At 49.2% G+C, this 18,038-nt stretch overlaps 1 protein-coding gene across 1 annotated transcript in view; it reads left to right on the top strand.

The window, feature by feature from the left end:
- Positions 1-18,038, top strand: part of DMBT1 (deleted in malignant brain tumors 1) — a 99,895-nt gene that overhangs the window by 30,004 nt on the left and 51,853 nt on the right. Inside the window, 8 exon segments of the mRNA XM_075506576.1 lie at positions 20-331; positions 3,429-3,740; positions 4,285-4,596; positions 7,682-7,993; positions 8,538-8,849; positions 11,305-11,316; positions 11,947-12,258; positions 12,753-12,770. Coding sequence (XP_075362691.1) covers positions 20-331; positions 3,429-3,740; positions 4,285-4,596; positions 7,682-7,993; positions 8,538-8,849; positions 11,305-11,316; positions 11,947-12,258; positions 12,753-12,770 — 1,902 coding nt within the window.

Below are 18,038 nucleotides of genomic sequence, written 5' to 3'. Positions count from 1 at the left end.
CTGTCTCCTCCTTCCCCAGGTGCCTCCCTGAGCCTGGTGAACGGCAGGAACCGGTGCGAGGGGCGCGTAGAGGTTTACCACTACGGGGGCCGGGGCACCGTCTGTGATGACAGCTGGGACCTGAACGATGCCGAGGTCGTGTGCAGGCAGCTGGGATGCGGCTTTGCTGTTTCTGCACCATCAAATGCCTACTTTGGACAAGGCACTGGCAATATCTACCTGGATGACGTGCACTGCACAGGGAGTGAGTCCTCGCTCTTTCAGTGCAGCTACAGTGGCTGGGGCGTCCACAACTGTGGCCACCATGAAGACGCTGGTGTTGTGTGCTCAGGTACCATTGCTTTTCCTTCCTAAATACCGGGACGCTTTCAGAAAGTGGCCCTCGGTGGCCACAATTGGGTATGTGTTGGAGATGTGTTCCAAGACTGTGGTTTTTGTTGCTCCCACCGTGAAAGACCACCCTCCTGAGACCCCCCAGCTCTCCATCGCCCACGTGAGAGGGTGGCACCAACATCCCCAGCGCTGGGAGAAAACCTGGCCCTGCTCCTTCATCCACAAGGTCCTCACTTGCTTCTTTCTCTTCCTCCCCCAACAGATGCCACAAACGTGACCACTGTTCCCCCTCCATCGACTGCTCCAGGTGCGTCTGCTTTTTTCATCTTTCCGATGCGTTACTTTGGCTGCCTATTTGTTACTAGGTTCTAGGTTGGAGCTGTAGCATTTGCACATTGTGATACTTTTGGAAAAAATCATTATTGGCACTAACTGTTTAAATCCTACATACTTGTCCTGGTTTTGGCTGGATGGAGTTAATTTTCTTTCTAGGAGCTGGTATAGTGCTGTGTTTTGGATTTAGGATGAGAATAACGTTGATACCACCCTGATGTTTTAGTTGTCGCTAAGTAGCGCTCACACTAGTCAAGGACTTTTCAACTTGCCCTGCTCTGCCAGCTGCACAAGAAGCTGGGAGGCGGCACAGCCAAACTGGCCAAAGGGATTTTCCTTTCCAGATGATGTCACGCTCAAATATGACGTCAGCAACTCAAAGGGGATAGGTCCTGCTCTCCACCTGTACGGACCAGTACCTCAGCTATTAGGAGTCAGTGTGCTTCTGCTCAAGAGAGAGGATATAGAGGGTACACGCCACGGGGCTCCCCTATGGTTTTACCTGCGTGACCACGGAGAGGACATGAGGAAGTGGGATGGAAAACCTACCTCGACCCCAGAGGCACGGGTATGTGACTTGCAAGGAAAAACAATCACACAAGGGGGTTCTTCCAGGAAAACTGCTGCCCCCCGTTTGCAGTAGACACTTCCCCAGACAGAGCAGAAGGGCTGATCTCACTCCTGATTTTGATGAAGGAACTCCTGACTCGTATTTACAAGAAGTGGGTAACGAATACTATGAGCAGGACTAGAGGCGCCCTGCCTCCAGGCAGGCGGAGGAAAGGGACAACCCAGTTTACTGGACTGTGTGGTTTCGACGGCCTGGCACTTCAGAGCCACAGGAGGATAAGGCTCTAGGAGACACCGGTGCACGCTGCACCCCAATGCCATCAAGCCAGGCAGGGGCAGAACCCCTCTGTATTTCTGGAGTGACAGGGGGATCCCAACAGCTAACTGCATTGGAGGCCGAAGTGAGCCTAACCGGGAATGACTGGCAAAAGCACCCCGTGGTGACTGGCCCAGAGGCTCGCGTCGTAAGTGTCGTGGTTTAGCCCCAGCCGGCAACTAAGCACCACCCAGCCGCTCGCTCACCCCCGCCCCGCACGGTGGGAGGGGGGAGAGAATCGGAAGAGCAGAAGTGAGAACGCTTGTGGGGTGAGATAACAACAGTTTAATAATTGAAATAAAATCTATCATAGTCATAATCATAATCATGAATTGTACTGAAAAGGAAAATAACAGAAAGAGAGAGGAAGAAAACCCAAGAAAGACAAGTGAGGAAAATGAAAAGCAACTGCTCACCGCCAACCGACTGATGCCCAGCCAGTTCCCGAGCAGCGGCCGTGCCCCGGCCAACTCCTCCCCCAGTTTATATGCTGAGCATGACGTCCTATGGTACGGAATAGCCCTTTGGCCAGTTGGGCTCAGCTGTCCTGGCTGTGCCCCCTCCCAGCTTCTTGTGCACCTCCAGCCTACTCGCTGGCAGGACAGGATGAGAAGCCAAAAAGTCCTCGACTGCTCAGCAACAACTAAACCACCAGTATGTGATCAACATTATTTTCATCCTAAAGCCAAAACACACCACGATGCCAGCTACTAGAAAGAAAAGGAACTCTGTCCCAGCCAAAACCAGGACAGAAGATAAGAAGTGCTTCACTTGCTTCTTTCTCTTCTTCCCTTCACGGTTAGAGCTATCATGACCCAAACTGCCACAATGCCAACGTCTTCAGGAGTGTCTGCTTTTTTCAGGTTTTCTCTCTATGCGTTACTCTTGGGCTGTATTGGTTCATATCCCAGCTCAGGGGGCTGAAGCTGCCCGGTGGCAGATGGGACACGTAGGAGCACGGTGCTGTGAACCACACACCCCAGGGCAGGGCACTGGTCTGCCGGTCATGCCCTTGGGGCTATCGGGCATGTGGCATGCAAACTTGGAGCATGCAAAGCTCCAAGGTGGATTGCACCGCGTCCCAAAAGATCCGTCTCTCTAGGGAAAACGTACCTCATCTGAGTTTGTTTATCACTTGCATTGTCAAATTCAGTCACTCTCTAGAAAGAGCCATTTACAACGAGAACCATCGAATCATGGGATCATAGGATCATGGAACGGTTTGGGTTGGAAGGGACCTTTAAAGGTCTTCTAGTCCAAACCTCCTGCAATGAGCAGAGACACCTTCAACTAGAAGATGGCTCAGAGCCCTGTCCAGCCTGACCTTGAATGTTTCCAGGGATGGCGTATCTACAACCAGGCTGGGCAACCAACAAATTAGCACCTGTTTGCCTGAAGAGAAAATGTTTTGGAGACGTGTTCAAAGATTGTGTTTTCGTTGCTCCCACCGTGGAAGTCCACCCTCCTGAGACCCCCCAGCTCTCCATTGCCCACGTGAGAGGGTGGCACCAACATCCCCAGTGCTGGGAGAAAACCTGGCCCTGCTCCTTCATCCACAAGGTCCTCACTTGCTTCTTTCTCTTCCTCCCCTAACAGACGCCACAACTACGACCACAGCCATCTTCACGGCATCCGTTCCTCCAGGTGGGTCTCAATGTGTCATTCCTTTTCTGGCCGCTGCTTTTGGCGGCAGCACAGGGTGGGGTTCGGTCTTCTCCATGGGAGAGCAGAGCCAGGGAAACACCCAGCCTCATTAAGCAGAGGGTGACAGTTCTGGTGGCCTGAAACTCGTAGAGCGTTGCCAATGCCCCGGCGAGAGAAGGTGCCTGCGTGCTGGAGGGTTTTCCCAGGTTTTCTCTGTCTCCTCCTTCCCCAGGTGCCTCCCTGAGCCTGGTGAACGGCAGGAACCGGTGCGAGGGGCGCGTAGAGGTTTACCACTACGGGGGCCGGGGCACCGTCTGTGATGACAGCTGGGACCTGAACGATGCCGAGGTCGTGTGCAGGCAGCTGGGATGCGGCTTTGCTGTTTCTGCACCATCAAATGCCTACTTTGGACAAGGCACTGGCAATATCTACCTGGATGACGTGCACTGCACAGGGAGTGAGTCCTCCCTCTTTCAGTGCAGCTACAGAGGCTGGGGCGTCCACAACTGTGGCCACCATGAAGACGCTGGTGTTGTGTGCTCAGGTACCATTGCTTTTCCTTCCTAAATACTGGGACGCTTTCAGAAAGTGGCCCTCGGTGGCCACAATTGGGTATGTGTTGGAGATGTGTTCCAAGACTGTGGTTTTTGTTGCTCTCATCGTGAAAGACCACCCTCCTGAGACCCCCCAGCTCTCCATCACCCACGTGAGAGGGTGGCACCAACATCCCCAGCGCTGGGAGAAAACCTGGCCCTGCTCCTTCATCCACAAGGTCCTCACTTGCTTCTTTCTCTTCCTCCCCTAACAGATGCCACAACTACGACCGCAGCCATCTTCACGGCATCCGTTCCTCCAGGTGGGTCTCAATGTGTCATTCCTTTTCTGGCCGCTGCTTTTGGCGGCAGCACAGGGTGGGGTTCGGTCTTCTCCATGGGAGAGCAGAGCCAGGGAAACGCCCAGCCTCATTAAGCAGAGGGTGACAGTCCTGGTGGCCTGAAACTCGTAGAGCGTTGCCAATGCCCCGGCGAGAGAAGGTGCCTGCGTGCTGGAGGGTTTTCCCAGGTTTTCTCTGTCTCCTCCTTCCCCAGGTGCCTCCCTGAGCCTGGTGAACGGCAGGAACCGGTGCGAGGGGCGCGTAGAGGTTTACCACTACGGGGGCCGGGGCACCGTCTGTGATGACAGCTGGGACCTGAACGATGCCGAGGTCGTGTGCAGGCAGCTGGGATGCGGCTTTGCTGTTTCTGCACCATCAAATGCCTACTTTGGACAAGGCACTGGCAATATCTACCTGGATGACGTGCACTGCACAGGGAGTGAGTCCTCGCTCTTTCAGTGCAGCTACAGTGGCTGGGGCGTCCACAACTGTGGCCACCATGAAGACGCTGGTGTTGTGTGCTCAGGTACCATTGCTTTTCCTTCCTAAATACCGGGACGCTTTCAGAAAGTGGCCCTCGGTGGCCACAATTGGGTATGTGTTGGAGATGTGTTCCAAGACTGTGGTTTTTGTTGCTCCCACCGTGAAAGACCACCCTCCTGAGACCCCCCAGCTCTCCATCGCCCACGTGAGAGGGTGGCACCAACATCCCCAGCGCTGGGAGAAAACCTGGCCCTGCTCCTTCATCCACAAGGTCCTCACTTGCTTCTTTCTCTTCCTCCCCCAACAGATGCCACAAACGTGACCACTGTTCCCCCTCCATCGACTGCTCCAGGTGCGTCTGCTTTTTTCATCTTTCCGATGCGTTACTTTGGCTGCCTATTTGTTACTAGGTTCTAGGTTGGAGCTGTAGCATTTGCACATTGTGATACTTTTGGAAAAAATCATTATTGGCACTAACTGTTTAAATCCTACATACTTGTCCTGGTTTTGGCTGGATGGAGTTAATTTTCTTTCTAGGAGCTGGTATAGTGCTGTGTTTTGGATTTAGGATGAGAATAACGTTGATACCACCCTGATGTTTTAGTTGTCGCTAAGTAGCGCTCACACTAGTCAAGGACTTTTCAACTTGCCCTGCTCTGCCAGCTGCACAAGAAGCTGGGAGGCGGCACAGCCAAACTGGCCAAAGGGATTTTCCTTTCCAGATGACGTCACGCTCAAATATGACGTCAGCAACTCAAAGAGGATAGGTCCTGCTCTCCACCTGTACGGACCAGTATCTCAGCTATTAGGAGTCAGTGTGCTTCTGCTCAAGAGAGAGGATATAGAGGGTACACGCCACGGGGCTCCCCTATGGTTTTACCTGCGTGACCACGGAGAGGACATGAGGAAGTGGGATGGAAAACCTACCTCGACCCCAGAGGCACGGGTATGTGACTTGCAAGGAAAAACAACCACACAAGGGGGTTCTTCCAGGAAAACTGCTGCCCCCCGTTTGCAGTAGACACTTCCCCAGACAGAGCAGAAGGGCTGATCTCACTCCTGATTTTGATGAAGGAACTCCTGACTCGTATTTACAAGAAGTGGGTAACGAATACTATGAGCAGGACTAGAGGCGCCCTGCCTCCAGGCAGGCGGATGAAAGGGACAACCCAGTTTACTGGACTGTGTGGTTTTGACGGCCTGGCACTTCAGAGCCACAGGAGGATAAGGCTCTAGGAGACACCGGTGCACGCTGCACCCCAATGCCATCAAGCCAGGCAGGGGCAGAACCCCTCTGTATTTCTGGAGTGACAGGGGGATCCCAACAGCTAACTGCATTGGAGGCCGAAGTGAGCCTAACCGGGAATGACTGGCAAAAGCACCCCGTGGTGACTGGCCCAGAGGCTCGCGTCGTAAGTGTCGTGGTTTAGCCCCAGCCGGCAACTAAGCACCACCCAGCCGCTCGCTCACCCCCGCCCCGCGCGGTGGGAGGGGGGAGAGAATCGGAAGAGCAGAAGTGAGAACGCTTGTGGGGTGAGATAACAACAGTTTAATAATTGAAATAAAATCTATCATAGTCATAATCATAATCATGAATTGTACTGAAAAGGAAAATAACAGAAAGAGAGAGGAAGAAAACCCAAGAAAGACAAGTGAGGAAAATGAAAAGCAACTGCTCACCGCCAACCGACTGATGCCCAGCCAGTTCCCGAGCAGCGGCCGTGCCCCGGCCAACTCCTCCCCCAGTTTATATGCTGAGCATGACGTCCTATGGTACGGAATAGCCCTTTGGCCAGTTGGGCTCAGCTGTCCTGGCTGTGCCCCCTCCCAGCTTCTTGTGCACCTCCAGCCTACTCGCTGGCAGGACAGGATGAGAAGCCAAAAAGTCCTCGACTGCTCAGCCACAACTAAACCACCAGTATGTGATCAACATTATTTTCATCCTAAAGCCAAAACACACCACGATGCCAGCTACTAGAAAGTAAAGGAACTCTGTCCCAGCCAAAACCAGGACAGAAGATAAGAAGTGCTTCACTTGCTTCTTTCTCTTCTTCCCTTCACGGTTAGAGCTATCATGACCCAAACTGCCACAATGCCAACGTCTTCAGGAGTGTCTGCTTTTTTCAGGTTTTCTCTCTGTGCGTTACTCTTGGGCTGTATTGGTTCATATCCCAGCTCAGGGGGCTGAAGCTGCCCGGTGGCAGATGGGACACGTAGGAGCACGGTGCTGTGAACCACACACCCCAGGGCAGGGCACTGGTCTGCCGGTCATGCCCTTGGGGCTATCGGGCATGTGGCATGCAAACTTGGAGCATGCAAAGCTCCAAGGTGGATTGCACCGCGTCCCAAAAGATCCGTCTCTCTAGGGAAAACGTACCTCATCTGAGTTTGTTTATCACTTGCATTGTCAAATTCAGTCACTCTCTAGAAAGAGACATTTACAACGAGAACCATCGAATCATGGGATCATAGGATCATGGAACGGTTTGGGTTGGAAGGTCTTCTAGTCCAAACCACCTGCAATGAGCAGAGACACCTTCAACTAGAAGATGGCTCAGAGCCCTGTCCAGCCTGACCTTGAATGTTTCCAGGGATGGCGTATCTACAGCCAGGCTGGGCAACCAAGAAATTAGCACCTGTTTGCCTGAAGAGAAAATGTTTTGGAGACGTGTTCAAAGATTGTGTTTTCGTTGCTCCCACCGTGGAAGTCCACCCTCCTGAGACCCCCCAGCTCTCCATTGCCCACGTGAGAGGGTGGCACCAACATCCCCAGCGCTGGGAGAAAACCTGGCCCTGCTCCTTCATCCACAAGGTCCTCACTTGCTTCTTTCTCTTCCTCCCCTAACAGACGCCACAACTACGACCACAGCCATCTTCACGGCATCCGTTCCTCCAGGTGGGTCTCAATGTGTCATTCCTTTTCTGGCCGCTGCTTTTGGCGGCAGCACAGGGTGGGGTTCGGTCTTCTCCATGGGAGAGCAGAGCCAGGGAAACACCCAGCCTCATTAAGCAGAGGGTGACAGTTCTGGTGGCCTGAAACTCGTAGAGCGTTGCCAATGCCCCGGCGAGAGAAGGTGCCTGCGTGCTGGAGAGTTTTCCCAGGTTTTCCCTGTCACCTCCTTCCCCAGGTGCCTCCCTCAGCCTGGTGAACGGCAGGAACCGGTGCGAGGGGCGCGTAGAGGTTTACCACTACGGGGGCTGGGGCACCGTCTGTGATGACAGCTGGGACCTGAACGATGCCGAGGTCGTGTGCAGGCAGCTGGGATGCGGCTTTGCTGTTTCTGCACCATCAAATGCCTACTTTGGACAAGGCACTGGCAATATCTACCTGGATGACGTGCACTGCACAGGGAGTGAGTCCTCCCTCTTTCAGTGCAGCTACAGAGGCTGGGGCGTCCACAACTGTGGCCACCATGAAGACGCTGGTGTTGTGTGCTCAGGTACCATTGCTTTTCCTTCCTAAATACTGGGACGCTTTCAGAAAGTGGCCCTCGGTGGCCACAATTGGGTATGTGTTGGAGATGTGTTCCAAGACTGTGGTTTTTGTTGCTCTCACCGTGAAAGACCACCCTCCTGAGACCCCCCAGCTCTCCATCACCCACGTGAGAGGGTGGCACCAACATCCCCAGCGCTGGGAGAAAACCTGGCCCTGCTCCTTCATCCACAAGGTCCTCACTTGCTTCTTTCTCTTCCTCCCCTAACAGATGCCACAACTACGACCGCAGCCATCTTCACGGCATCCGTTCCTCCAGGTGGGTCTCAATTTCTCATGCCTTTTCTGGCCGCTGCTTTTGGCGGCAGCACAGGGTGGGGTTCGGTCTTCTCCATGGGAGAGCAGAGCCAGGGAAACGCCCAGCCTCATTAAGCAGAGGGTGACAGTCCTGGTGGCCTGAAACTCGTAGAGCGTTGCCAATGCCCCGGCGAGAGAAGGTGCCTGCGTGCTGGAGGGTTTTCCCAGGTTTTCTCTGTCTCCTCCTTCCCCAGGTGCCTCCCTGAGCCTGGTGAACGGCAGGAACCGGTGCGAGGGGCGCGTAGAGGTTTACCACTACGGGGGCCGGGGCACCGTCTGTGATGACAGCTGGGACCTGAACGATGCCGAGGTCGTGTGCAGGCAGCTGGGATGCGGCTTTGCTGTTTCTGCACCATCAAATGCCTACTTTGGACAAGGCACTGGCAATATCTACCTGGATGACGTGCACTGCACAGGGAGTGAGTCCTCGCTCTTTCAGTGCAGCTACAGTGGCTGGGGCGTCCACAACTGTGGCCACCATGAAGACGCTGGTGTTGTGTGCTCAGGTACCATTGCTTTTCCTTCCTAAATACCGGGACGCTTTCAGAAAGTGGCCCTCGGTGGCCACAATTGGGTATGTGTTGGAGATGTGTTCCAAGACTGTGGTTTTTGTTGCTCCCACCGTGAAAGACCACCCTCCTGAGACCCCCCAGCTCTCCATCGCCCACGTGAGAGGGTGGCACCAACATCCCCAGCGCTGGGAGAAAACCTGGCCCTGCTCCTTCATCCACAAGGTCCTCACTTGCTTCTTTCTCTTCCTCCCCCAACAGATGCCACAAACGTGACCACTGTTCCCCCTCCATCGACTGCTCCAGGTGCGTCTGCTTTTTTCATCTTTCCGATGCGTTACTTTGGCTGCCTATTTGTTACTAGGTTCTAGGTTGGAGCTGTAGCATTTGCACATTGTGATACTTTTGGAAAAAATCATTATTGGCACTAACTGTTTAAATCCTACATACTTGTCCTGGTTTTGGCTGGATGGAGTTAATTTTCTTTCTAGGAGCTGGTATAGTGCTGTGTTTTGGATTTAGGATGAGAATAACGTTGATACCACCCTGATGTTTTAGTTGTCGCTAAGTAGCGCTCACACTAGTCAAGGACTTTTCAACTTGCCCTGCTCTGCCAGCTGCACAAGAAGCTGGGAGGCGGCACAGCCAAACTGGCCAAAGGGATTTTCCTTTCCAGATGACGTCACGCTCAAATATGACGTCAGCAACTCAAAGAGGATAGGTCCTGCTCTCCACCTGTACGGACCAGTATCTCAGCTATTAGGAGTCAGTGTGCTTCTGCTCAAGAGAGAGGATATAGAGGGTACACGCCACGGGGCTCCCCTATGGTTTTACCTGCGTGACCACGGAGAGGACATGAGGAAGTGGGATGGAAAACCTACCTCGACCCCAGAGGCACGGGTATGTGACTTGCAAGGAAAAACAATCACACAAGGGGGTTCTTCCAGGAAAACTGCTGCCCCCCGTTTGCAGTAGACACTTCCCCAGACAGAGCAGAAGGGCTGATCTCACTCCTGATTTTGATGAAGGAACTCCTGACTCGTATTTACAAGAAGTGGGTAACGAATACTATGAGCAGGACTAGAGGCGCCCTGCCTCCAGGCAGGCGGAGGAAAGGGACAACCCAGTTTACTGGACTGTGTGGTTTCGACGGCCTGGCACTTCAGAGCCACAGGAGGATAAGGCTCTAGGAGACACCGGTGCACGCTGCACCCCAATGCCATCAAGCCAGGCAGGGGCAGAACCCCTCTGTATTTCTGGAGTGACAGGGGGATCCCAACAGCTAACTGCATTGGAGGCCGAAGTGAGCCTAACCGGGAATGACTGGCAAAAGCACCCCGTGGTGACTGGCCCAGAGGCTCGCGTCGTAAGTGTCGTGGTTTAGCCCCAGCCGGCAACTAAGCACCACCCAGCCGCTCGCTCACCCCCGCCCCGCGCGGTGGGAGGGGGGAGAGAATCGGAAGAGCAGAAGTGAGAACGCTTGTGGGGTGAGATAACAACAGTTTAATAATTGAAATAAAATCTATCATAGTCATAATCATAATCATGAATTGTACTGAAAAGGAAAATAACAGAAAGAGAGAGGAAGAAAACCCAAGAAAGACAAGTGAGGAAAATGAAAAGCAACTGCTCACCGCCAACCGACTGATGCCCAGCCAGTTCCCGAGCAGCGGCCGTGCCCCGGCCAACTCCTCCCCCAGTTTATATGCTGAGCATGACGTCCTATGGTACGGAATAGCCCTTTGGCCAGTTGGGCTCAGCTGTCCTGGCTGTGCCCCCTCCCAGCTTCTTGTGCACCTCCAGCCTACTCGCTGGCAGGACAGGATGAGAAGCCAAAAAGTCCTCGACTGCTCAGCCACAACTAAACCACCAGTATGTGATCAACATTATTTTCATCCTAAAGCCAAAACACACCACGATGCCAGCTACTAGAAAGAAAAGGAACTCTGTCCCAGCCAAAACCAGGACAGAAGATAAGAAGTGCTTCACTTGCTTCTTTCTCTTCTTCCCTTCACGGTTAGAGCTATCATGACCCAAACTGCCACAATGCCAACGTCTTCAGGAGTGTCTGCTTTTTTCAGGTTTTCTCTCTATGCGTTACTCTTGGGCTGTATTGGTTCATATCCCAGCTCAGGGGGCTGAAGCTGCCCGGTGGCAGATGGGACACGTAGGAGCACGGTGCTGTGAACCACACACCCCAGGGCAGGGCACTGGTCTGCCGGTCATGCCCTTGGGGCTATCGGGCATGTGGCATGCAAACTTGGAGCATGCAAAGCTCCAAGGTGGATTGCACCGCGTCCCAAAAGATCCGTCTCTCTAGGGAAAACGTACCTCATCTGAGTTTGTTTATCACTTGCATTGTCAAATTCAGTCACTCTCTAGAAAGAGACATTTATAACGAGAACCATCGAATCATGGGATCATAGGATCATGGAACGGTTTGGGTTGGAAGGGACCTTTAAAGGTCTTCTAGTCCAAACCTCCTGCAATGAGCAGAGGCACCTTCAACTAGAAGATGGCTCAGAGCCCTGTCCAGCCTGACCTTGAATGTTTCCAGGGATGGCGTATCTACAGCCAGGCTGGGCAACCAAGAAATTAGCACCTGTTTGCCTGAAGAGAAAATGTTTTGGAGACGTGTTCAAAGATTGTGTTTTCGTTGCTCCCACCGTGGAAGTCCACCCTCCTGAGACCCCCCAGCTCTCCATTGCCCACGTGACAGGGTGGCACCAACATCCCCAGTGCTGGGAGAAAACCTGGCCCTGCTCCTTCATCCACAAGGTCCTCACTTGCTTCTTCCTCTTCCTCCCCTAACAGATGCCACAACTACGACCACAGCCATCTTCACGGCATCCGTTCCTCCAGGTGGGTCTCAATTTCTCATGCCTTTTCTGGCCGCTGCTTTTGGCGGCAGCACAGGGTGGGGTTCGGTCTTCTCCATGGGAGAGCAGAGCCAGGGAAACGCCCAGCCTCATTAAGCAGAGGGTGACAGTCCTGGTGGCCTGAAACTCGTAGAGCGTTGCCAATGCCCCGGCGAGAGAAGGTGCCTGCGTGCTGGAGGGTTTTCCCAGGTTTTCTCTGTCTCCTCCTTCCCCAGGTGCCTCCCTGAGCCTGGTGAACGGCAGGAACCGGTGCGAGGGGCGCGTAGAGGTTTACCACTACGGGGGCCGGGGCACCGTCTGTGATGACAGCTGGGACCTGAACGATGCCGAGGTCGTGTGCAGGCAGCTGGGATGCGGCTTTGCTGTTTCTGCACCATCAAATGCCTACTTTGGACAAGGCACTGGCAATATCTACCTGGATGACGTGCACTGCACAGGGAGTGAGTCCTCCCTCTTTCAGTGCAGCTACAGTGGCTGGGGCGTCCACAACTGTGGCCACCATGAAGACGCTGGTGTTGTGTGCTCAGGTACCACTGCTTTTCCTTCCTAAATACCGGGACGCTTTCAGAAAGTGGCCCTTGGTGGCCACAATTGGGTATGTGTTGGAGATGTGTTCCAAGACTGTGGTTTTCATTGCTCCCACCGTGAAAGACCACCCTCCTGAGACCCCCCAGCTCTCCATCGCCCACGTGAGAGGGTGGCACCAACATCCCCAGCGCTGGGAGAAAACCTGGCCCTGTTCCTTCATCCACAAGGTCCTCACTTGCTTCTTTCTCTTCCTCCCCCAACAGATGCCACAAACGTGACCACTGTTCCCCCTCCATCGACTGCTCCAGGTGCGTCTGCTTTTTTCATCTTTCCGATGCGTTACTTTGGCTGCCTATTTGTTACTAGGTTCTAGGTTGGAGCTGTAGCATTTGCACATTGTGATACTTTTGGAAAAAATCATTATTGGCACTAACTGTTTAAATCCTACATACTTGTCCTGGTTTTGGCTGGATGGAGTTAATTTTCTTTCTAGGAGCTGGTATAGTGCTGTGTTTTGGATTTAGGATGAGAATAACGTTGATACCACCCTGATGTTTTAGTTGTCGCTAAGTAGCGCACACACTAGTCAAGGACTTTTCAACTTGCCCTGCTCTGCCAGCTGCACAAGAAGCTGGGAGGCGGCACAGCCAAACTGGCCAAAGGGATTTTCCTTTCCAGATGACGTCATGCTTCATATAGAAACTGAGGGGGGTTGGCCTGGGGGCAGGTATCGCTGCTGAGGGACGGGCTGGGCGTCATTCAGCAGGTGGTGACCGGTTGCATCACTTCTTTTTTTCTTGGCTTTCGTTCCTCTTCTCTCTGTCTCTCGTTGTTTTCCTTTTAATTTCAATGTATTATTATTATTATATTTTTTATTATTATTAAATTATTCTTATCTCAACCTATGGGGTTTTTTACTTTTGCTCTTCAGATTCTCTCCCCCATCCTATCAGGTGGGAAGGGTGTGTGAGTGGCTGTTTGGTGCTTGGTTGCTCACTTGGGCGAAACCACAACAATAGTGCTCCACTTTCTGTCTGATTGTGTTGCTAGGGGTGGATTTCAGACTGTGTTGATTTTGTGGGAAATCTTTTCTTTCTTCTCCTGATTTTATGTTATGTGGGCCAGCACCTCTTGCTTTCTCTCATACATATGTTTGCCTTTAAGCTTACCAAATGCAAAATAGCAAGGCAGAGTCAAAGTTCTCTGAAGAGACCATCACATTTGTATCCTGAGTGAGAAGAGCACAACCATTCCGTTTCTCTGGAGATTTAACCTACTGTTGCTATGGCTTGCATACATAAAATGTATTTTCATTTGATCAGAAGTAAATCTTAATGAATCACATCTATATCTTATTTTCTTTCTTTTTTTTTTTCAGCTAGAAAATATATTTGTGGTGGCTTACTTTTTAATTCCTCCGGGTCACTTCAGAGTCCTTCTTATCCTTTGAATTATCCAGATAATGCAGATTGTTTGTGGCAAATACAAGTAACAAATAATTTCCGCATTATGCTCACATTTGGAAATATTCAGTAAGTAAACCACTTGCTGCTTGGGCAATGAATGGGTCCCAAATCTCAACTACAACCACAGTTCCCAAGCACATTTCCCCTGCTTATAAGTGAATTATAAATATTACATGGGAATTGTGTGAGTGTGGTATCTTAGTTTATTGTTTATTCAGCACTTAAAAACCCAAGTTTACCGCATTCATTTTGTTATATATTCATGTTTCTTCCTCAGGTTGCAAGGTGGATGCCAGAATGACTATATTGAGATCTATGATGGGACACCCGATACTTCTCCTCTGCTTGGAAGAGTTTGTTCTAGTTCTGATCTCACGTACACATCATCCTCAAACTTTATGACTGTCAGATTTCACAGTGACTCCAGATATTCCAATAGAGGGTTTCATGCTGAGTATCAGTCCTTTCCAGCAGACCAGAACACCAGTAAGCTTCCATTCTGTTTCTAATGTTTTCTTGGCTCAGAAGCTTTTATACCCCGATTTTATTTGCTAAATAAATATTTGTGAATGTCATTGAAGAAATCCCACATAGATGACATTCCTACTTAGATTTCATAGCTGGTTACTGACTGATCACTTTCAGACAATAATTATTTTTTCATTTAAAAAAAATCTTCAAGTATCAAATTAATTGCCTTTAGATGGTTTCTGTGATGGCCAGTCTAAATTTATACTTCTTCTTATCACATCATTATTTATATATATTTTTTCTACCTTTGTGGACAGATTTTCATAGAATCATAGAAAATTGCTTAGAAAGGACCTTTTTTTGGCTTCCTAGTCCTACTATTCAAAGCAGAGCTATTGCCTACACCAGGTCAGGTCCATTATGAATTTGTCTAGCTGAGTGTCTAGAAACATTCAAAGGATGAAACCTTCAAAGCCGCAACTTCTAGGGGTGACCTGTTCCAGTACTGTCCTGCAGTCCCAGTGGGAAAGTTTATCTAATGTGCACTCACAACCTCCCCAGGCACAAACACATGTGATGGCCATCACATTTGGCTCTGTTGTCTTTGTAACTGCCTTTCAAGAGGCTGTGTGTTGCCATTAGGTCCCTGTCATCAGATATCTCTCTACCAAAGGTCAAACTCTCCCTGGGATCATTGCTTTTCATGTCATGGGCTCAGTGAATCATCATGGAGATGGTTGCAGGATCCCCTCCCACCCAAGTAGTGTTTCTGCAAGCCAGTGTGCATGTTTAGCTCTACACCTTCCACAACAGCTTTTGGATTCTTATTCAGGAAAAACTCCCGCTTCTTAGCATTTTTGTGTGAGTGGTGATACAGGCTCAAGGTCTCAGCAAAAGCCTATTGTAAGCTACATATTTTTATCAGGAGAGTAACTGAAGGTCAGCTGAAGTTTGTCAGAGAATATTGCTTATTTATATCTTAGTCTAAGATGTAAAAATAAGTGGTTTGGCTTATGAATTCTCTTCCCTAAATGGTAGTAGCTATTATGTTTGTTGAAGTTGTAACATGCAAGCATCATCGAGTACCTGAAATCACTAATAATTCATATTTTCTTCCCTAGCCCTTGTGTGCTTGCCAACCTACATGCGCGCAGTTGTAGACAGACACTATCTCCAGTCACAGGGCTACTCAGTGTGGAACATCAGCTTGTCTGACTCTTATTGTAGACCAACAATTACATCAACTGAGGTTATATTCAACGTTCCATACAACGGCTGTGGTACACGTAGACAGGTTGGTGTCAACATATTTTTGGAGAGCTCTCCAAGTCTGGGCATGGAAACTTAATGGACATTTGGAAAATTGTCATGAATCACAAAGGGTGTTGTAGCCCATAGGTATTCAAAACACAGAAAAGTAGCATGTGTTTCTGGAGGCTAAGGTTTGCCAAACATTCCTGCTTATCCTTCCAGACTTAAGGTAATCCCTGTATCTATTTCAGAGTGATGTTCTAGAGAACAAAGTATAGGAGAGAGTTAAGTGAACAATCCCACCCAGGATGCTTGGGACTTTTGAGTATGACATGTTCTTTCTGACTAATACTAGGACCTAGCACATACAGAAATTTATAGTACAAGTTGTGAACAAGACTACATGTGATAATTTTGTACTCATCTAATGTGTCAAATAGGGCAACAATGAAACAATCACCTACTCCAATGTGATAAAAGTGCCTGCTTCTGGTTACATCATCAAGAGGCAAAAGGACCTTCACTTGCATATCAACTGCAAAATGCTCCAAAACACCTGGGTGCAAGTAACGTACGTTGCTGATGACATCATTAATGTCAGTGAAACCCAGTATGGCAGATACGATGTGAACTTGACATTCTACAATTCCTCATCTTTCTTGTGGCCAGTGCATGACTTTCCATACTACGTTGACCTGAATCAGAATTTGTTCCTTCAAGCTTCTCTTCACAGCTCTGACCCAAATCTGATGGTGTTTGTGGACACATGTGTGGCGTCACCTGATCCTAGCAATTTTAGAACACTCGCCTATGAATTGATCAGAAGTGGGTAAGAAATTTCTAAAGAATTATTTAAAAACTATCTCTATGCATAGTTCTGAAAGAGCTTCATTTATGACAGAGGTGAAGAAAGATTTAGGGCCAGTATACATTACATTGGTTGCACTTCTCAATACAAATATACTTCTAAGAAAGACTTTTTGGTGATGTCTGAATAAAATATAATATGACAAAGAAATGCCATTCAGAAGTTGCAGTCAAGCACTGAGATTTCACTCAAGGAGGCAGTGTAGAAACTGAATTTGTTTCTGAATTTGAAATAGGTGCATGCAATGTAGGGATGTCAATGGCTCTACGTTTCTGTACATCAGAATTAGAGTTTTGCAAATAGTTTTGTGCAGCATCATAACTAGAATACAAAACAGTCTGTTCAAAAAGAAAGGAAATTCCATAGCCTTTTCTTGCTATTCTAAAAACCTAAAACATTTTGCTTAATTTGATAAAAAATGTGCCTTTTGATTTGAAATGGAAAGATTGTGGGCTCTTGTAAGGAATGCAAAACTGACAGCGATCTAGAAGCATAAAAGTGTCCCATTTTGTTCCAGGAATTAAAGGCTCATGCTAATTTATTTCCCTTCTGTGCTTGGTGGGATTTGAACCTCTCTGCCTCCTGGGAGAGTGTTCACATCAGTAACTTTAGCAGTGTACTAACCTACCGCTAAGCTGGAAGTCAGGCTTGTGACAGGCTGATGAAGTGACACAGTGCCTCCTGCCTGCTGGGTGAATGTCCGCCCTTTTACACTTTATGTGAATCTTAAGAAGGTTTTCCTCTTGTTCGGGTTTCTTTTTGTTTTATCTATAAAAATACTTATTCATTAAGCAGGACACAGAAGGACTGTCTACCTTTGTGAGCAGGACACTCACCAGGGAGATGGGGCAAATAGATTCTGATAATTTTCCAGTTAATTTTTGTTCATGTGACAAGGAACTATGTCAAAAGCAATGTATTTACTGAATCTAAAATCAATAATATCAGTCTATAAATATTAGGTGTGTTGGGATATCACTGCAGTATAAAATAAACTAAGAATGAGAGGACTTAAAATCCTTGGGGTCTTTATTAGGGAAATGAGCACAATGGAATTTTTTTGAGATACAAAGATAATTAATGACAACTTTGAAACCCACAATTGTGGGTGAATTATTGTGATCTTTTTTCATGGTGGTTAAATTAAACCAGAATGACTAGGATCTAGGTTAGGTAACTTCTAAGGCTAGTAATTGTCAGGAAGTGAAACTCCTTGACAGGAAAGTTAATCTAGCAACTTGCTCTGTGAAACATCTGGAGATCTCTGTCAGGTGTCGAGACTCCTCAAGCAAGGTACTCTACAAATATCAAAGGACTAAAGAGCATGTTTAGTGCCCAAAAAAGATGTGGATTAGAATTAGTTTTGTCCTTCCAGAGTAGAAAGGGCCCTTTCTGCTTCTGCAACAACCTGCAGGGGCCTCTTTGCAAACAGGTAATCCTGTTTGCAAATGCAAAACAGGTCCTCACCTGAAACACAGAAACCAGCAGAACCACTAGTTATTTTTCAGCTAGTCATGTTTGCACGAACTTTGTTCAGCTATGAAATTTCTGTGCTGTATACATTATTGTGGTAGAAATCACTGCCACTCTTACTTATTTTTGTCTCTTAATTTCTCTTCTTGCTAAAAACACACTCTTTTTTTATCCTTTTGAGTTCTCTTCTACCCTTACCTTCTGGTTTTATATTTAAACTCAAAACATATTGCACAGAAATAGTGTAATA

The sequence above is a fragment of the Mycteria americana genome, chromosome 6 (assembly GCF_035582795.1).
Source record: "Mycteria americana isolate JAX WOST 10 ecotype Jacksonville Zoo and Gardens chromosome 6, USCA_MyAme_1.0, whole genome shotgun sequence".
NCBI classification, from domain to species: domain Eukaryota; kingdom Metazoa; phylum Chordata; class Aves; order Ciconiiformes; family Ciconiidae; genus Mycteria; species Mycteria americana.
This window is presented reverse-complemented; position numbering and strand designations above follow the sequence as displayed.